General features: G+C 43.9%; 1 protein-coding gene across 17 annotated transcripts in view; it reads right to left on the bottom strand.

Moving 5' to 3' along the window:
• The window catches only part of TENM4 (teneurin transmembrane protein 4), a 1,639,674-nt gene that overhangs the window by 239,674 nt on the left and 1,378,412 nt on the right, over positions 1–21,588 (bottom strand). For 14 of the 17 annotated variants that reach the window (XM_072032862.1, XM_072032864.1, XM_072032863.1 and 11 more), the window contains one exon: positions 12,373–12,582. The exons of the other annotated variants lie outside the window; for them this stretch is intronic. In XM_072032862.1, coding sequence (XP_071888963.1) covers positions 12,373–12,582 — 210 coding nt within the window. The remainder of the gene's footprint in view (positions 1–12,372; positions 12,583–21,588) is intronic. 17 annotated transcript variants of the gene reach the window in all.

The raw sequence follows: 21,588 nt of genomic DNA, 5'->3' as shown, positions 1-21,588 counted from the left end.
CTAAAAGGACCTCAAATATTACCCCCCTCCCAGTGCCCTCCAAAGAACAATTTGGAAAACAAAACTAAACAAAAGCTTTGAGATCACCTCTAAATCCTGCCCGTAAATACTACGCTAAGCCAAGGTGGAGAAAAACAGGAAAAAAAAAAAAAAAAAAGATGCAAAACGTGTTTGAAGTTGCCAGATAAAAGTTAGCACATACAAACTCCCATTTAGAAGCAGAAGTAATTCAGAAGTAATTTGAAGAGGTTCTACTTAATGGATGGCACGGCGAATATGGGTTCTGGTTTCCAACAAAAGTGACATGCAGTAAAATATTTAGGCAATCTTTTGAGGACTACGTAGCATTTCATAAATTAAAGGGCTTTACTCAGCTTTCCAGATGACAGCAACCAACTCACAGTTCAGTCGGAGGAGAACTGTTTGTGTTTTACCCCAAGATGGATTGGAGGAACTTCTGGCATGGACTGACACTGATATAAACCGCTCAAGAGTTTTTATGGAGAAGAAATGGAAGACAAGTCAAACTGTTTTAAACAGAAGCAACCACAATATTCCACACAGGCCTAAATTCCCTGCTCAGATCTTCATGGGACTAAAAACCAGGCCCTGATTTTCAGATAGGAAGTTAAGGCGCCTTGGTAAAATTCTCAGCTTTGTTTGAAAGACATTTATTTGAAAGAGATCTCAGGAGCAACGGGATATTTCGTGCAGATCTGGACAGATATGGTATGTGGATGTCTAACTATATTTTTGTGGTTTAATATGAATTCCATGAATTGGCACAGGGGTCTTATGTAAACTGGGGAAGACTCCTGATCACATCGAGTCATTTTCAGCAGGTGATATCAGGGCTAGGAAATGGCTCGCAGCCTGTTAGAAATCAATTGCACCGGAGCACTCAATTGAGTTAAGTGTCTCCGTGTAGCTTTTGGGAAAGAACATCGTGTAGTGGTTGTTAGAGAAACAGGAGAAAAAGGGGAGATGAATCCCGCCGTGATGGTATCACAGAATGCCTGGGTGACCTCGGGCTAGTCACTTGTGACCTCTGTAAAATGGAGATAATCACACTTATCTGATTCGAGGAGGTACCAGGAGACCTCCTTTTTCCTAATTGCTTAGAGATATATACAGGGGAGGCGCAATGCAACTGCTTCTGCTATTAAAATCAGTTAGATGGGTTAGGTTTCTGGAAGTATCTGCTGGTGACACAACGGATTTTCCCCATCTGTGTAAAAGTGTCAAGTGCCGCTATTATTTTGACCTTGCTGATGAAGGAAGGATGGGTGGTCTGGGAGAGCGAAGCACATTTGTGCTGGAAGCTATTACCCTCTGAGATGACCTCTTGTTTCAAGTTTCATTGGTGTATCAGAAAAGTTACAGGCAGCAACAGTAAGGACTTCTTTAACTCATTGTATAAAAACCCTTCAGTCAGCTTTGTCTCCTCTGCCTCGCTACCCATCGGCACTAATCCTAATATTTTTCCTAATCAAGCATATGTTAATGGCAGGAAGCAATGTCACTCTCCTCTGTCTTTACCTGACCTTTCTTTCTCCAGTACTCGTCGCACACATGAAGCTACACCAACATCAGCTGTCCCATGCCATTAGGGAGGTGCAGATAAACCAAATGCAATGCGTTCAGCAAAATTCCCTGCAGAAATGATGGCAATTTAAGAGGAGGAGAGAACTTAAAAACAAGATGCCTGAAGGAGGATCTCTATGGCTTCAGGTAGGATAGAGATCCTACCTCAAGACCCTGCAGAGTTTTTAGAAAATCCACACGTGGCCAGGCTGGATGAGGCAAGAAAGGGGGCACTGTGTAGGCATTGGTGTTAACCTGCACTTACCCATGCTGATTTTCCTTTCACTACGTTTCCACACCAGAAATGCACGAACCTTTACGCCGCGCCCCTCCTGAAAGGCTGTGTCCTATCACGTCGCCACGACGCTGCCGCCAGATTTATAGCTATAACTAAATCATCCCATCACGCCGCTTCTGTGCTGTGCTTCTTCCATTACCACCTAATGTATCAAAAGCATCGATTTTACACTTGCGAGCTTTCCCACCGAGGCGCTCCAAGGTCTCGTGGCGCTTTATTACGCCCCAAACCCACTCCCAGCACTGTCCTGCTAACGAGGCATGTGTCGCTGCCTTCGTTTTGCTGAAGCAGGTCACAGAGCTCGGATCTCCCCTCACGTGGAAGAACCTGGAGTCCAATTCCTGAGCTGCCACGGCTGGCTGACTTTGAATAGTTCACATGATGACACTGCCTCTCCTACTGCTGGTCTGGCCACCGTAACAGTTCTTCCCCCGAATGCTGGAAAGAAATATGGCCACTTATGGTTTCAGAATGGTTTTCCTGTCTGCAGCACGTTGTACTTACCAAACACACCTATTATCCCATGTCCAAAATGCTGAACTGACAACCTGCTTAACCTCAGCGATTCTAAGAGGCAGATTTTTGTCTCTACAATCCAGGTCTTATTTACACAGAAAGAAAATGAAACACTCTCAGATTAAGAGATTAAAGTGGTGGGACATGAAGAAGTATCTTGTAAGCCTACAGAAAGTTCACATGGTGGAAAAAAGCTCAGACCATCCAGAAAGGAGGGATATATCTGCACAGAACAGGGAACGATTGCCCGAAACATTCTGCCCAGCCAGGACATCTCGAGTTAGGACAGGCAGCAGTGCCAAAAAGAGAGCAACAAGAGCAATTTTTAGGCTATGCAGACAGGCGCCCCAAACCCTCTCGCTGTATTTTGCAGGAGTAGATTTCCAAGTCCCGCTGATGCCCTGAGAAGTGAAAGATTAGGAACAATTAGGAAGCAATTAATGAGGGCTGGTCCTGCCTTGTTACTTTGGCCGCTTGCCAGTGGGCCCGCTCGCTGCTGGAGCCAGTTCGGTCGCTCTGGGCTTCGGTAGCTCAGGTTCCTGGAGCCGCTCGTCTGTCCACCCACTGCTGCTCTGAGTGAATGGTTGTGTGTTTCCATGCTACTCTGACGTGCCAACATTAATTGATCTCTTGTAAGCAGTGTTGCAACAGAGTAAATGTGTGTACTATTATGATACGATCATGCGATCGTATGATTTGAGCCATGTTGCCTTTTTGCTGCATCTTATCTGCTTTATATGGGATGGGCTTTAATCAGTAGGCTTTCGGTAATAGGATGAATTATTACACAAGAAGACCAAAAAGATCTGTTAAATCATCCCTGTTCAAAGCCAGGCCGTACCCTCAAGGCACGTCACCACCAGGACACCTACACTTGGTGGCATCGCTCCCCTAGCCGGCCCCGCTGGGGATGGACCAGCAGAGCGGAGCGAGAGCGCACCACCCCATTTCCATTTCCACCCAAGGATCCCAGAGGATCCTTCCCGAGGCTGTAAGAGGTGAACCATGGTCACAATCCCCCTCTTATTCGTGGCAGTCAGGTGGCAGCCTGTTGGGCACAAACTGGGCAGAGCCACCAGGCTTCTTCTTGCTGCAAATCACCCACGTTGCTGCAGTAGATTTTGGGGTGAGGCCATTCACGCATGTAAACCCCCAAAGATCTAATCCCCACCTGTATGTGGGACTTTGTCTCGATTCCCGTGGTGGTGAACTCCTGCCACGCAAACAGCTTTTAACCCTCCCAGTCCTGGAGTTCTCCAAACTGCCAGCAAAATGAATTCTTAGGTGGGATGCGTACACTTGTAGCCCTCAAAAGCTTAACCCAATTGACTCTTTAGGAACTGTGACAATCTTTCATATCAATCCCTCCGAGATCAAAGACTTCTTCTGTGCCATAACTGTCCATCACATCAGCTTTACTACCACGCGTGGGCACCGGGTGCTTGGTCCTGCTGTTAGCCACGCGGTTACGGATTGCCCTCTCTTGAACCCAACAACCCGACTGCTTCGCACCCAGGTGCACCGGGGAAGCGGCTTCAAAGGACACCCATGGTTCATCTGCACGCAGCAGGGAGCTGCACTATCCTCCCATGTCATGTTCCAAATATCTTTTTTTTTTTTAAGGAAACTTACACACAAGGCACTTTTCTCCTCCGAGCTGCTGTCTCAAACATTTTAACCTGATCCTTTCCTTTTGACTCAGAGCTTCCACCCGGAGCACCTACAGCTACCACTGCTTTATTCCAGGAATTTCTTGGGGTCACCACACAAGGGTTTGAAAGCCGTGGTTGAGATGAATAACGTGTTACAATAAACAGTGAATAATGCAAAGCCCAGAAAGGATGGAGGAGGAAGCGGGGGGGACATCTTCTGAGGCTACGCAGTTATTGCATGTTTAGTTTGAAAGGAGGCACGGGTCAGAACGAGACTTCTGGCATCTTCCTCCTCACTAATTAATCGTTGTGGCCAGCAGATTTCAGCTTATAAATAAAGTTCAAAGCCCCCCAGGTCCTCATTTTAAAAGGGAGACGGATGGCTTGAGAACAGCTAACGGAACAAGCCTCCCCAAAGTTTGTGCTCGTTCCCAGCTGAGGGATCCATTTCACAGCAACAACAGCAGGCAGCCCGGGCGCACGAGCGTCCGCCTTCCTTCCTGAATTTTATAACGCTTTGCGCTTCCACACCGGCTTTCATCTGGCAAGTGGAAAAAGTTCTGATGAGCATCAGCCACGGCTTTCAAAGCGCAGAAGATGCAGAGCCCTGCTGGAATTGGGAGCGCATGCAGCCTCCTGTAATAACCTTACTGCAAAGGTAAGGTTCCCAGGTGAAAACTGAAAGGAGTTAGGGAAAATGTTAGCCCTCTCTCTGAAAACTGATGTCTGCGAGGATGGAGACGTGGGTCCCTTCTCTCCTCATTCACCCTAGTGTAAGCCATGGCAGCTCTGTTAATATCAACAGGTTGGAGAGATGAGAAAACACGTTGGAAGCACAGTGAAGCCAACAGCTTGTGATATCCTCCATTTACAACGGAGAAAAGCGAGGTTAAGTTCTTTAGCTGAGGAGCCCGTGGCAGAAACCAGAAGGCTGAACACCGAGTAGTCATTCCGGTCCCTGGACAACTCTGCCTTCAATGTTTTGTTCTTCTAAAGCTGCCCAGAAGCATTTTATTTTTTTTCTGCACAGGATCTGCTCCTCTGGGGGCTTTGTTTCATGTTAGTCACAAATCTCTCAGTATAACCTGAGGTAGACCAAAACACTGGCAGTCCTGCAGTGAAAAAAGCATCTAATGGGCCATAAATTAATGTTTCATTTCCTTTAATAGTGTAATGATTAATTCCTTCTTCAGAGCAAGATTTTGTTGCACATTTGATGGTTACACTATAAAGAAAGGAACGGGGTTTTTTAACATCGGAAAGGATCAAAGCCAGAAAGCTGCTATTTTTGTTTGCGCTCTTGTAGCTTGACTCTTCAAACAGATTTTTCTCCCCAATTTTGTAAGGAAAAAGGTAAAAAGAAAAAAAAAAATCTGTCTCAGATGAGACCTTGCACAGCTTGTCAAGTTTCAACCCACAGTGAATTTTTACTGCAGATATAAACCTCTGCAAGTAAGGGTTTCTAATGGAAATGCTGACATAACCTTAACTATACCAACGCTGCTGTAACGCTCAGGTTACCAGGAATATTTCTGCTGCCAATTCAGTTTAACAAGTCTGAATGCATATAATTTGTTCCAGTTGTCTTTCCTCGGAGTGGGGCTCCTTTGTGCACACTTTTCAATGTGGCTTGCATTAAAAGCAAGAAGAGAAAAAAAAAAAAAAACCCTGCTCCTATGTAAATTCATATACACACTGATATGGTTTTATCACAGCTAAAAAGCTATAAATCTGCTTTAACTGATTCAGTGTGTTCCCTACTGGCCTGGAAAGGTGACTCATTTCATTGCTGCCCTTCGCTGAATGTGACAATCATAACTTTGCTTTGTTCTCTTTGGGATATTTATTCTTTGAAAAAAAAAAACCAACAAAAAAAAAACAACAACCCTGCCTTTCTTGTGTATTCAGATTATCCACTCTTGACCAAACCTCCCCCTGTTTGAGCCCAGAGGATTTTGGCTGGGTCAGGATTTGACCCTCGTTATGCTAGGAATCTAACCCAAATGCCTCCCACCGATAAGCAGCGCTACGAATCTGGTCCTACGGCAAATGATTTGCTTCTCACCTTTGGCTCATCCTGAAGGTAAAGAGCTGCCAGGTTAAACAAACACCCTCGGGATGCAAAGAGAAGTCATGGGGCAAGAGCCCAGGCGAGGGCAAAGCACTCGTGGAGCTCCATGTCCTCTGAAAGATCTGCAGCTCACAGGCTGAAGTCCTTCTTATCTTTCCTCCTGGCAGCAAGAGCGAAACGGGAGGAACAAAAACTCACCGGGACGGCTCCGACGCACAGTGAATAGGAGCAGGAATAATTCATGATCTGATCCTCCTCCCAGCTGCCCAGCACAACGTCTTCCTTGATCTTCCAGGGTCTAACAGGCAATGGCTGATGCTTGGGAATTCAAACCCTGAACCTTGTTGTCAGCTCTGCCACGGAGACACATTTGGAGGAAGGATTTGTGCGCAGTTTTTCAAGTATCTCAGGGAATCTGGGGATGGCTTCAGCGAAGTCAGGAGGAAATCATGCTGATGACCAGCCCAAATGGCCAGATTCATCCAAATGAACTTCTCGGGCTCATAGGCAGCCACAAATCTATCCACGATGGCTGGAAAACGAGGTGTCTCCTAAGGATGGCTTGGACCTGGATGGCCTGAGATGCCTCTTACTAAACTGAAAGCTTATGATTAATATGTTTATTAGTGCTTAGTTATCTAATTAAAATTAAAAGGCAGATATTTAGGTCACGGTGTTTCAGGCTGAACTTTGAATGTTTACTGTTCCCGAATTAGAGGATAAATTCAGTGAAAAAATATGATAAACAGGTTTTCAAATGTCTTTTTTTTCCAAGCTCCGCTCCTACCACCTTTTTACCACCCTCTCCCCAACACGTTTTTATTTTTCCTGAACATTTTAAAACTTGCTAACCGCAACATCTTTTTGAACTATTCTTCTCCTTAAGATGCTTTCCCTGAACTTCTGAAATGTTTGGAGGGGGCCTTAAAGAAGTTTGGGTAGGAAACACAATAATCCAAAGACGATTTTTCCTTTCCTAAATGATGTTTGGAAAATGATTGGTTATATCTTCTTATTCCTCAGTTTCCCTTCTGTAATTATGAATTACCATTATGAGTAACACTGGCTGTTAATGGGCTCTGCAAATCTCTGATAAAGGATGCAGAGATTAATTACTAGTCTTACTTAGCATGTTTATTTGAGTAGTAAATAAAGAAGCATCAGAAAGCAGTGCTCAAGGACGAGACACAGCCAGAGAACAGACCATCCATCCACAAACCTTTGCGGGCAAAAAAACCTGCTCAGATAAAAGAAAATTGAATTAAACTGGGATTTAATATTAATTATTAGATGAAGAAATAATCAATTATTAAGATTACATTATCAAAGGTTCTTTTGCTGTCCTCAGTCAGATCCTTGAAAATTCTCCACTTCTAAGCAGCCTTACATGACACCATTCTTTCTTACGAATGCTTTAATACGCTGTGTCTTTGGGGCTCCCTGCTGCAGTCTGATTTCTCTGCGGCTGTCTCTTCCATCCCAGTGCTGTGAGCACCTAACCCTGCGGCAGGATTGGCCTGCACGTATGAACTGTGCAGCCCCAAATGCATCAAGGGTACTAACAAAATAAACATTGAGCCCATGCATAGATTGATTAAAACCCCTCTGTTCATCTGGGCAGAAACTGCCCTGTATTTCTCTAGGATTACCTCCTTTTAGATACCAAAGGAATTCAGCCACAGCAGCAGTAGCAGTAGATAATCTGGTCAGTTAGGCACTGTAAAGTGTCAGGAACCCACAATTTCTACCAAACTTATCTGTTTGAGAGAACATGAGTAAGGCTATAGTAGTCCTCAACAGCGTTTCTGGGAAGGATTTGTCTCATAAATCTGGGCCACATCATTTAATAAAGAGGTGGAAAGTTCTTTCAGAAGGACGGGAATGGGAGGTAAATTAGAAATGATGATCGTCTTCAACAGCTCAAGGCTGATCATTAAAGATAAAAAAAAAATCCTAAGCAGAAAACAGTACACAGCTTACAAATCAGAAGGTCTAGACTGGGTCAGTTCAGTTAGGAATAAGAAGAAAGATTGTGGGGAAACCTCCTGCTTCAATCCAGCACTCTGAACAAAGACAAATTGGTAAAGGCAGCACATGAATCTGCACTAGCTCCCTGACCGCAGCTTCTGTTAGCCACAGCTTGCTCGTGTAGACCCCATAAACACAAACAGCGTGTTGTGGGTTTGTTTTTTTTGTCTTCTGGGGGACAAAGTGGTCCTGACTGGGTCTATTTTGCACTGAAATCAGGGATCCTATGACATTCACACTCATCTCCTAGGATCTGACCCAGGAATGTTTATGTGTGTGCCATTTCCCTCCTCTCCACTACCAAGGCAAATTTAGGGACATGGTTTAGTGGGTGCTACTGGTGGCTGGGGGACGGTTGGATGAGATGATGTGGGAGCTCTTTTCCAACCTTAATTCCTACTATCTCCTTGCTTCTGCTAGAATTAAATAAAACCCATGCCCTGGCCTCTGAAATTCCATGCGAGAATATTAAGATGCCCCAAAAGAGAGGTGATTTGGGATTTTCTGGCTCCCAGCTGTGGAGGTCATTGCAAATGCCTACACGCAGCCTCCCTGCCTGCCTGCTACGAGTGACAAGGGAAACACAGCAGACCCCCCAGAATGACAAAAGCACACTTTGCATCGAATGGCTGCTCACTGATGCAAGAGCTGGAAGAGGCCGTGCACCTCGGCTCTGACTGCGAGGCGGCACGGTCAGCGTTCTCAAAGGAATGTAGATGTCAGCTCTCCACAGATGTCATCTATTTTTCAAAATCTGTTCTTCGTCACTCTGCACATCATCTCTCCGTGGGGATTGTTGCCGTGTCCCCACCTCAGAGGTGTGCTGAGTGGTGATGTACCCGCTAACATCCCTGGGAACACAGCTGCGGTGATGCAGGACGTGGACAGCAGTGGCCAGGCTGACGTGCTTTTCCTAAACACCATTCCCTAAACACACTGGGTTTTTAGGGATTAGTTTTCATCTTTTTTACTGGTTCAAATGGAGATGAAATGCTGTTTTCCAGCCAATCATTACCCTTTAGATCCCTCTCTTTGGCTGGAGTTTGACCATTCCCAGCCAGTCAGCATCCTCCAGGAACCCCTCTGCACTTCTCCTCCCAGTGGTGCTGTTGGAGGCTACATGGACTGCTGTTCTTACCCTACAGGGCACTTTTTACTTTCATAGAAACAATCAGAGCAAGGATTGGATGCCTTCTGTCATCAGTCATACACATACATACCTAGACACCAGTATACACATATAGTGGATTGATAAAAAACCTTAAAAACTAATTAGCAAGTTTGAATGCCCACCAAGACACCCTAAGGCAGCCTACTTTTCAAATAGTGAATCCCCACATCAGGCTTTCCATTTGAAGGTTTATGAAAGGAAATACCCTGAAATAGAGACATTCACATCCTAGTTACTTTGTAAAATTTCAGGTAAAACAACAACAACAAAATATTCTGGAGCAGATATAAATAAATAAATAAATAAATAAATAAGTGAAAAGATACAAGTCTTAAAAGTTTACTTTTTTTTTTTTTTACTTTTGTTTTCTTATATTTAAGCACCTGTCGATATAAATATAATAAGAATTGGGGATTTTTTGTGTTCCAAATGACTTTTACTTTTCCCTTAAAAGTATAAAAAAGGCTTGTAATCCATCCAATACAAAATTAAAAAGACCTAAAAGACGCCTGCATTTTTATCTACTGATTAGATTGTTCCATCCTTTATCTGAATGTTTACTTGGACATTTTCCTGCGAGCACAGAAATAATGTTACGGACATTATTACCTTTCTGGAATCAAAGAAACTTAGATAAAAAATAGCCTACTGTATCTTCAAAAAGTAGCATGTTTCTTATGTTCCATGTGCATTATATTTGCAATTTACATGGGGATTTGTAACAGCAGCGCTGCTCCCTGGGTGTTACTTACTTTGGATGGACTTCTCTAAGGCTGAGTTTACACAGCTGTGGAAGGAAAACCTACCCACAATCAATTAAAAAGTGCAACACAAATCCTTTGGACAGCATTCTCAGGCTGTCCTGCTGTTGAGACAGCTACTATTCTCCTAGAATGAGTGCTCTAACTGTATTAAACTTAGTCCTAAACAAAATAAGCTTTTCCTAATTTTCACCATTTAAGGAACATAAAGAGCTGCCTTTATCATTTAAAGTTTAAGCTGACTAAGCCTCATAGAAACAGAACGTTAAGGAACTAAAGCAATTAAATCTATTTACAGAGGTCAGGAGAGTATCTATCTGGCTTTAGCCATGATGGGCTTGTATGGTCTGTGCTTCTCATTCCTGTGAACTCTCAGATTATGGGCTGACAGGTGGCATAAGAAGTCATCTTTGTTTTTCTCCTGATGCTGAGCTGATCCTACCACGTCACCAGTGTGCTGGCATTACCTTCGCTTCTGATTATTGAACAAGTAAAACAACCACGCAAATGAGACCCCAGACACCCTGTCTTTGTGTGGGACATATTTATTGCCAACCTGCTGAATCCCACACAAAAAGAAGCCTCAGGGAAAGTAGTATGTCTACAAGCTGATGCAAAAAGCACCGAGGAAAAAAAGGAGGAGGATAAATAAGCAGGCAGCTGAAAAGCCTGAACTCCAACTAAGCTCACCAGTACATCAATAATACAATACTGTCGTCAACCCACCACGGACTCCGAACAATGCTTTTTCTGTTGTTCAGCTAATTAGTAAAAGAAGAGATTAAGGTCTTTAATTTCACTTGCTTTCTTTTTCTCCCCTCCTTTCACCTGGAGGGCATGCGTGTATGTGTACATATATATTCCCTAAATGAACAAAGAGAAAGAACACACGTTATGATGTTGAAGCATGAGTGTGGGTTTGGCTTCACTTCCAACAAGAGTGTCATCTACATGATTTCAGATTTAAATGTGCTGCAACTGCAAGGAGTCAGATGTATGTGTGTGTGTGCTGCAGGGTGGGAGGGGAGGGGGAAAGCTGAATAGAGGATATGAATTTTAAGCAGTTTCCTGAATGAATACGACACTGTATTTCCCCCTACTCTCCTTAGGATGACAATTCAGAGGAGATAACCTTCTCCTTTGAAAAGCCTTGAAGGGAAAGTTTGTTTTTACCATAACAAATGCAACAAAAGAAAAGAAGAGGGAAGCTGGGAAAGGGGTGGTGGTGAAGGGGGACAAATTAAATGTCAAACTTTCTCTCCTTACTTGGAGATAACAGCATAGTAGGAAACCTTCTTAGAAGCTTAACATAAATGGAGTTAAGCTGTTGCCAGCTGCAGTAAACCTCTCTCTCACCTTTCTTTCTCTCTTTCAAGATATCTTTGAATGCCTTCTCCTTCGTCATAAATCAGACCCGTGAGTAATTATCACTCAAGCGGGATGGCAGCGGCCTGAGTGGCCACGGCTATTCCACTGCTGTAATCTGCGCTTCGTCAGGTTACACTACCTTTGATGAAATCTCACATTTCTTTGCCAATGAGCGTTACCTCGCTGTTTATGACTCATTGTCTTGCGGCAGGGAGCTGTGAATCTCATTCCTCTTCTTGCAACTCGCTGGAGCAGCACGGTCGCTTCCCGGCGGTGCTGAGCACCCTCAGCTCCCATCTGGGGAGTCTCGGAGCATCGCAGGGGCCGTGCTGCCACCTCAAATACTTACCGGAGGCATCTCTCAGCACTTCTTAGAGGGGATGTGGCTGTGGAAAGCCTCCTGTAGGCTCTGAGACTGAGAGCAAGGCGCAGATGCCGCTGTCACAGCTCACCGGGAGTCGAAAGCCGCTCTGGCGTTTCGGCATTCCCTCCTGCATCCCCTTGGGGACAGGTTTCTGACAGGCCAAAGGGCACTCTGCCTCAGCACTGCCGCCCTCACAGACAGCAGGGGTGGCAGAGAAGGGGGTAAAAAAAATGAAAAAAATGGAAAAAAAGAAAGGGAGGGAGCTCCAGCCTTCAATGCACTTGAAGTTTCTGCTCTCTGCCTAGGTACCAAGCTCTTCCCTCACCTCAGCCACACAGCAAGGACGCTTCCAACGCAACACTTTGCATGCTTTCCGAGGTGCTTTATTAACGTTTTACCCCCTTTCCTCCCACACGATGCTATCATTTCTGCAAAAAATAAAATAAAATACCACCACCGAACCCCAGCCGATGGGCGAAGACGCGCGCCGGCTGCCCTCCAGCCCCCCGCGGGTGGCCGTCGGCCGAGGAAATCAAGTAGGTAGAGAGAAGTCACTCACCGTTGGCGGCGACACAGAGGTTTCCAGAGCCACTTTTAACTAAGAAGGAATTTGGGATAAACTCTTCCTCAGAGTCAGAGTCCGCGGCCGGCTGGGCCGCGCCGTTGCCCCGCAACAGCCCGGGGCCTTCATTGGCGGGCGGCGAGGGAGGGGGAGAAGGGGAGTGCTCAGGGGGGGTGGAGGAGGCGGACGAACAAGGCAAGGGGGGACCTGCGGGCCACAAACACACACAGACACAGAGAGAGAGAGAGAGAAAATGATGATAATAAAGGGAGTCAACGGCAAAGCACAGGCACAGAGAGACGCACACGAACAGACAAATGTGGAAAAAAAAGTTGAGCGCGGGCACGGCGAGCGGCCCCCTGGCCCGCTGGAGGGCGGCCGACTCGTGTTAGCTGTCGCGCTGAGGGGGCTGCCGCTGTCCCGTGGTCTAGAAGCCCCTTAAAAGTAATATCCATCATTTTTTAGGGTTTTGGGGGTCTGGTGGCAGGTATGCTTCTCGCCGCAATGTGGGCGCTGCCAGCGCAGCTGTGTATTGACACCAGGCTGCGTGGTTCTGAAGGGAAAGTTTTGCCTCATGTTTTATGAGGTAATTTTTTTTTCAGGTTTTACCTGAAAACAGTCAACTCTCCTCAGGGATTGTCTTTAAGCATGCCTGTATCGAGTTTATAAGGCAAACAGCCTGAAAACCACCTCACGAGGGTGGAGGACAGAGCCAGGCATGGCTGTGTGGCATTGAAGCGTGTCAGTGAACCATCACCCTGAAAAACTCAGTGCAGGTTCGTTTTGTGGATTAAATTACTAGACATGTGGCAAATTAGGTTTTTAGATAACATTTTACATAAAGCTGCATCCGCCGAAGGACGAGCTTCTAGTGACTTGAAGGAAATTGGATCGGGTACACGGAGATTAAGTAGATCCAATTTGAAAAAACATACTGTAAGTAATTAGTGGTATCAGGGTCTTATTCCAATCAGATTTTGGATTTCCCAGATCAACTGGGAAATCAGAAACCCCGAGCTTGTGAAAAAAAAAAAACTATTGGGGAAATGTGGAGGTCAGGTATTTGCAGTACATCAGTAAATACAGGGGGATATGAACACAGACATGTAACAGGTTAAAATACAGGACAATGCATTTAAACACAAGTATTTCCCCTTGATACATTTGATATGAAAACAATTATGAGTAATTTCACACATTTTCCCATATACTGAAATGTTATCATGCAAAATCCATAAAAGAATAACAACACAAGAAAATGTAAAAAGAAAAAAATAAATATAAAACATCTCATTTTGAACATAACATAGCACACAACATAGCCATGCAGTATTTTTGACTAAACACGACATGAATGCTTTAGAAAAGCAAACACAAACCCAAAACAATGAAGCGGGTTTAACATTTAAATCCCCCAAAGCTGGTTCTGCTAAGTTTCCTTCCACCTTGGTCATCAGTTTTTCTCCTGATGAGCTCTTGGGTGCTACCTCCCTGGCATATGCAGATCTTATAAAGTGAAAATTGTTATCAGAGCAGAAATTGTAGTGTTGGGGGAAAAGCCTGGGAGCCAGAGAGAACATGGGACTACACTCAGAGCATACCAAGGTTGTCACCTTCCTGTTAACTATAGGTAGGAGCTGGAGAGAGACAGCAGAAAAAGGGACTACATGCAAATTCTCCAAGGTACCGTGGAGATGCTTAGTGGATGGGAGCAGAAGAAAGCCCAACTATTAGGCTCTGAGTAGCAATTCAGGCACCATCAGTGCCTCAACATCCTGTGTCTAGCCCACTTCAGCCTCAGCTGTTTGCCTCTGAAACAGGGTGACAGCACACCCTTAAGGGGATTGCAGAAGGAAATTCCTGAAAAATCATCAGACAATAAAAGGAAGAAATCTACAGAAATGCAGATAGCAAGAGACTACTGTCATGACCCCATGAAAAAGACAGGTGCTGCTTCCAGTTCTGGATTCAAGTAAATGCAGAGACTAATTTCTTTTATGTGCTCCTTTGGGCAAGGCAATCTTCATACACGGGTGAGATTATATCATACTCCATCCCACACACCTCTGCTTTGCCATGTCACAAACCCTAACATGCAAACAGCTCTGGAGATACAGCTCTAGCTCTGACGTGCTCCTGAAGAAGCCAAATCTACTCTGCATCATCCTCTAGTCACGAAGGAGTTTTGATGAGCCCTGACATATTATAAAGTTTAAATCATGTCTTTGATTTGTTGTGCTGATGATACGTATTTCTGATGCTGCATAGTCAGAGCCTGCATTCTGGTGTGAAGATGAGTAAAACGGAAAGAAATTGCTCAGCCTATCTCATCCCATAGTCCCATGCAGTTCTTTGTAACTGGAGGGCACATTTTTCCAGCCACTGAGAAACAATCTAGATTTTAAACATTATTTCAAGCCTCTGACTCATTTACCCGAAATCTAGTGAAAAAAAAAAAAATAAAAAGGAGGTTAATGGTAAGACTAACTATGACCAAAAAATAAAAATAAAAATGTGGTAAATGAAAGGAGATCCCTAATGTTCTCCCTGTGTTTTAGATAGCATGACTGGGGTATCTGCACATGAAACCTGTAGTCCAGACACAAAGACAAGCAACAGAATGAGCTGAATTTGGAACTGTGACCCTAAAAGCAAAATATTAGTACCTATGTCAGCTCACATCAGAAACCATCTACCATTTCCAGGTGGTTGCAAGTTGGGGTTTTGGCATGGACTTCTCAACATGTCCAAACGTTGTAATTTTGGCAATGAGAAAGGAAGGGCTGTACTGCTGTGAAGGGCACTGGTGCATACAACCACATGCCCCAAAAAATTCCTTCTTGGACACACAATTTTGGGGTGGATGCAACTGGAGATTTCACAAGCTTCTGGATGGAAGGTGTGGCAACTGACAGCATCCAGTTAAAATGCAGAGGAAGCAAAGCAATACCTTCCTTTTTAGCATGTCAGTAGCTATGTTTGTAAGAAAAAGCTGTCTTAAGTTGTGGATCCTTTAAGAGAATTGCCTCCTTTCCTCTGCTAAAGCCAAAAATTAAATCTGACCTTTTCAGGAAAAATAAACCAAGAGAGAGACAAAAGATACAAGTCCGTATCCTTCGAAGAAAGTCTCTCATTGAATTTACTGCAACTGCAGATCCAAGTAAAACAAGCAGGATTCGGCCCATAAACTTTCATTCCAGCTGCCAGAGCAAAATTTCTAATTGATTAGTACAAAATGAATTCACAGCAATACTGGGTTGCTATGGAACCTGAGCAAGTAGGCCAAGTCACTTTGCAGTATGTGCTGTCTCTCCTTCAAAAATACAAAACAGAAGGACTAGATAACACATTCATTATGCACACCCTTGCAATTTGGAAACTAACTCAAAGAAAAACAAAACGGATTCCAAGTATGGGCCCCTTGGCATCAATTTGTAACAATCCTGTATATCCGCTTGCAGTGAACAGTCGAAATTATGTTCTTTGGACTTGAGGCAGGAATAATATAAAAGTTCAACGTCTCCGTATGAGTGATACGTTGCTTGCCCAAATTCAGAGGAAAGCAGAACATAAACTTCTATTTTATCTGTGTGCCAGTATTTCAGATTAAGATTAAAAATATCAGGGGAAGATACGTTACAGCCCCTTGTAGATTTATGAAAGTGCTTAGGAAACACAAACTTCGGAACTAGGTTAACACAAAGAATGTGTTTCTCAGCTTCACTGCGGAACTCCGCAAATTTTAGGCAACCGCTTTAAATTTGGGGAAGAGACAGACCAGAGCAGACTCTAAATAGTTAGGAGAAAGTAAGACAAACAATAAACATGCCTTCAGTTTACGCTGCACATTTGGCTGTAATATTTCAGAATACCGTGTGTTTCTCGAGTTACTCTGTCATTTGCAGGTTTTGGCCTTGAGAGATCAAGAGCTGATTTAAAACGGGTGTATTCACACTCATGTGAACAAAAAGGCTGCCAGGAATACAGAACACTCAGGGAGATCATTTTAAACGAAGGACAGTGCATTGTTTCAAAGATTATCTACTAGGGAATACACTCATATGTTTACAATTTGTCCCAAAAGGGTTAGAAAAGTGTGGATATACAAATGTTGACTTCTCATGGAACAGATATAACAAGGCAATGGGATTTAATAGTGGTCAGTATACCCAGAGTGGTATTATCTGCAATCAATAAATCATTAATATCCACTTTTTTTTTTTTTTTTTTCTTCCCCCAGAGTATCTTCTATCAAGCTTCAACCAGGAATCTTGAAGAGCTTTGCAAGCACTGAGGACATAAGCCGTGAAATACTGGGATCTTTAATCAGATAGGCTGATAAAATTGGATTGTCTGGGGAGCAAACTTACACTTCCTACAGATAAGGAAACTGAGGCTCATAGATGTGAAATAATTTTCTTCAAAATGCTGTTATTTCCTGTATCTGCATACCATCTCTAACCACTGAGAAAAAAAAAATCTGCTTGCAACACTGAAAATATTTAAAATCAGTGATTCCCACCACAAAGGAGAGATAGGGGAAGGGGGGCAGAAGTACTGTGGTCACAATTAGCTCCGTATGACAACTACAATAGTTATCAGGGAAGAACTTTTGCTTTATATCACACTGCTGAAAAAGCTGAGCTTTATGCAACCTTAAAATAGGAGTGGTACTGCTAAGCCTTAATTACAGAGACAATTCATGCACCATAAAAAAATAAAAATAAAAGTACATCACAACACAGCTCTGGCCTTAAAGACTTGTGGCACTGGTATGCTTTGAGAGTTCACAGGAAGGCTGTATAAATGCAGCGAAGTAGTGTGCTGGCTGGGTTTATTATCCTGTCAAAAGAAGGAGTGTAAACAGATGCTCTTCTGTTTTTGTCTCCCCTTCTCCTCGCACAGTGGTTCTGAGTGATCCTTATTGACATCCAAACTAAATCTTATTGATCTATATTAAAACTGTAGCTAGTCTTGAGACGGTGAAAACCATGACCTGCTTACACAACGGAAACGCATAGGTACCTCTGTCTGACAAAAGCAGTTAATTAATAAATAAATCTAAAACTCGGGCAATTTAATTTCATCCCCGCACTGCATCCGATTGATTAAAGCCCCACCAGCATGAAGGAGAACAGCAGGGCTGAGGTCTTGGTGTGTGAAAGGTGGCAGGCATCGGGGCATCCCTGGCAGCTCATCTGAGAGGGATTTACTCCTGTAACATTTCAGGGCTTTGGAGTTGAGGAGAAGAGCAGGAGAACATCTGCCACTTGGCTTTCCAAAGCGAGGGGAACATATTATTTAAAGACTAGCCCCCGATGATCACACGGTAAAAGACTGCTTTCTTAGCAGCCAGGAGCCAAGCTCCTTTAGAAGAAAGGATTTTCCTAAGGGACAAGCATCACTCTTGCCTTTCTCCTGGTAGCATATCACGCCTTTCCTGTGGACACCATAAAACACCGCTGGAAGAAGAGCAATCTGAACTAGCTGTCTGGCAAAATATGTCAGTGAATCATAGGAGTAAGAAATTGTTGCGCAGATTTATTGCCGTTCTTTAACAATAGGTGGTCACAACATTGTTAGTTCAATGGGGAATATATATCTTGTGTTTAGAATTGATTAAAAAAGCAGCCTTGGAAAATGACTCTTAGTTATTTATATTTCCTGAATTTCCACCTGCACTTATGTTTATTTTATTTAATTTAATTTTGTGTATTTGATTTATAGCTATGAAGCCAGAGGGGAAAATAAATGAAATAAAGGGGACAAATGAATATCATCTTAACAAGAAAAACCTGGGCAGCTGCCATGTCACCAAAATTAAGAAATGAGTAGTTGGGCCTTGAAAATGAGAAATAATCACATGCCCTGTATGAAGACTGGCATACTGGGAAAAAGGGCCATGCAAGGTTAAGAAGAAATGAATAAATTCACTTGGACTGAAATGGAGTATGAAGAACATATGTTATGCCTTGTGGGTGATTTGTGTTACCCTTCCCCAGTTGTGTTTTTTTTTTTTTTCCTCCCCTTTGTGGTGAAGAGATGCAATAGTTCTCCTTATCCGTGTGCAAGGATAGGATAATTTCTATCAAGGAGCTCACAAAGTCACCGTCAATGGGAACTCAGAAACATCCTTTTTTCGGACAAGGCAGACCTTCCTCTGGGTGGAAATCATCTAGAATGTGAGAGGTGATGTGATGATGGGCCATATAAAAGCACTCCAACCATATGCCTGTGTTATCTGCCTCCGTCCCAGCCCAGATTATGGACTGAACATTTGGGCCTTTTGCAGTTATTCCCCAAATGAAGCAGAAAGTGGAAAGGGACAAAAAATAGCCCAGACCTCAGATCTGCTTTCTGCCAGCTCCTGAGGTTATTAACCCGACCCAAAACAGCAGAAAACAATTATCCATTGAGCAAGATGGAGAGGAGCAGGGAGGAAATTGTTCCCTTCTGAAATGCAGTTCCTCCGGGGCTTGAGGTGCTCTGGAGCAGCACAGCAGCACTTATAATTTTTTGCCAACACAAGAAAATAATACGGCAGATTTTCAGAAAATTACATGGGCAATTGCCTGAGCCGGATACTCAGCTTGCTCATTTGTAGGCACAACAGTTGAAACAGATTGTGTAAGTTAGCTACACAATTTTCTGAATATCATACTCCAAGGCTGAGATTGTGCTGTTATTCAAAAGCAAAAACAGGTAATTTAATTTCCAAATATATGGGAGAACACTTGTATCTCTTTCAAAATCAAAGAAATATGGATCAAGAAAGAGACTCTCTTCTGATAGTGCCAGCATAAACAATCCTAATCACCGTGGAATATTTATATCGCTTCTTGTGAAATATTTACGCAAGTAGTTCACATCATCTGAAGTTTTAAGGACAGCACAAGCCCCTAATTATGGATCACCATTAGAAAAGCTCACGCAGCTTTACTCAAACTCTACTTGTAAAAGAATAATGTAATCGGTAGGAAGGCTGATGAGCTGCCCGTGAAATGGCCTCTCTCAATCTGACACTAATGCTCCATCTGATCCAACACACCCCATATAAAGTATAAAGTTCTCTGCGGAAGATTACATGCAAATCTCCTAACAGGTCCATTTTCCTATATTTGAACACCAAACGGTGGGCTTTGTAGAAATTGCTTTCCCTAAGCTTTATGCTAACAAAGAGGTTTACACTGCCTTGCAAAACCGTTCGGGATAAGCTTGGCCAAAGCAAAGCACCCTTTCTAGTCCTTTTACCCTAGCAGGGAAGAGTTAATATACGCGGGACATTGCAAGACTTTTTCACCTGCCTCAGGGAATACCATTTATGCAATTATTTTGCAGGACGGTCTTACAGCCAAAAGACCAAAAAATGCAAAATTTCGGCTCATGATCGGTGTCATGCTTTGGGACCTGCCCAGCAAACCTTGTCGTCAGGTTCTGTTGGACTGTCTTTTTTCTCTTCATTGATTAGACAAGGAGCATTGGGTGATCCTAACTAACTCAGATGCCTAAGTGGAAGTGGCATGAACCCTGGGCTTAATTTCTGGAACCTGCCTGAAGGTAAGGCAATCTCACTGAGAAAGCTCATAGACAAGGCTGCTGTGTCGAAGCGATGGAAGATGTCTCAACCCATAGGCACCTAGAGATAAAAGCTGGAGTGAAGGAGAACTTTGAGGCCCTGATATTTTATGCTTCTCTTGGAAAGAAATGCAGTCTGCCTGAGTAAATACAGTCCAAGGAAAACATGAGGTTGCAGACCTCTGGAGCATGACAAAGGGGTGCCAAAGCTATACTGCAGTGAGGATCCAAGTCATCTAGCCATAAACTCTCTGGGGATGAAATTTCAGATGAGAGGAATGTGGCCTGAATAAAGAGATCATTACCTGTTCCTATTTTGGTTACAATTAGTGTTGGCTCAGGATTTCTGTGCTACATTAAAACTAATGAACTTGCTTAGCCTCTTACCCTTACTGGGACAACTTCCTCCTGATCCTACTTTTCATCCCCAGTAGGGTTGGATGCTTCCATCTCTAAAATGGTATAGAGGCTGTTTTGTAGTGACTGCTGTTTGGCGTTTTCTAGCCAATATCCCTTAATCTAGGAAGATTTTTTTTTCTAGTGAACGATTTCAAACAAAGCCAACTGTCTCCCTTCAACATCTAAGCATCATGGTTCAGAAGATCATTCTCTGTCTTCAGCTAAGAAGAGAGATCAAGGCAACTTAGTGCTAAAAGGCTCTTCTCAGATGGACTCTCTGAAGGGATCTGATTAAGGAGAAAGGTTATTTTCCATAGCAGTTTCCTTCTGTGAGCTAGCCCTGTGGCTCTGGAGTTGAAAACAGAAGGGTAAGCCACCAAGAAAGAGTGAGGTTGCTGCAGAAGAGGAGGCAGAATAGCTGTAGCGGAGTGATGATGATCCTGCTGAGTTAATGTGCTTATATAGCAGAAGAATTTGGGCATGGAACCAAGCTAAAGGAGTGCACCCTGTGCCAGCACCTGTGCACAGTGCTGTGCAGTGGGTGTGACAGCTTGTAGGACCCCTAAATGTCTCTCTGCACCTCATGCTACCCTGGGAAAGCACTTGAATCCTCCACATGCCCTGTGCCTGGCACAGAGCAGTGAAAGGTCAGACCCTTCCTGCATCTTCCAGAGTCACTTTGGGCATTTCTGGCTATTTATTCTGCAGGCTTTTTCAGGCATGAGCTGCTTCTCCTTGTGTGCCTGCAAAGCCAGCAAAACAGCAGGACCTAGATTTTGTTTTGGGCCATTGGGTGTTCTTGCAATGCCAGCTGTAAGAGTAGGAAAGTTGTATGTGCTCAGATATCACAGAATCACTGAGGTTGGAAGGGACATCTGGGGACCATATTGCCCAACCTCCCTGCTCAGATGGAGTTCCCTGGAGCACATTACCCAGGACTGTGTCCGGACAGGTTCTTAACTCCTTTCTTTTTTACTGCAGGATTGACAAACCAGTCTACAAACCAATTTAATGTGCTCAGGTGATCCCAAACAGATCCCAAACAAAGTTCAGAACTGTAGACTCACAGAGCAGCTGGTGGTGTCGGGCAGCTGTGGGTCCTTGTTGTGCCAGCCCTGCTCCAGCAGGGCCACCCCGAGCAGGGGTCCCAGCCCCACATCCAGGCGGCTGCTGGAGATCCCCAAGGAGGAGCCCCCAGCCCCTCTATGGGCAGCCTGTGCCAGGGCTCCGGCACCCGCC

This window comes from Anas platyrhynchos, chromosome 1 (genome assembly GCF_047663525.1).
Source record: "Anas platyrhynchos isolate ZD024472 breed Pekin duck chromosome 1, IASCAAS_PekinDuck_T2T, whole genome shotgun sequence".
Classification (NCBI taxonomy): Eukaryota; Metazoa; Chordata; class Aves; order Anseriformes; family Anatidae; genus Anas; species Anas platyrhynchos.
Note: the sequence above shows the minus strand (reverse complement) of the source record. Positions and strands in the feature narration are given on the sequence as shown.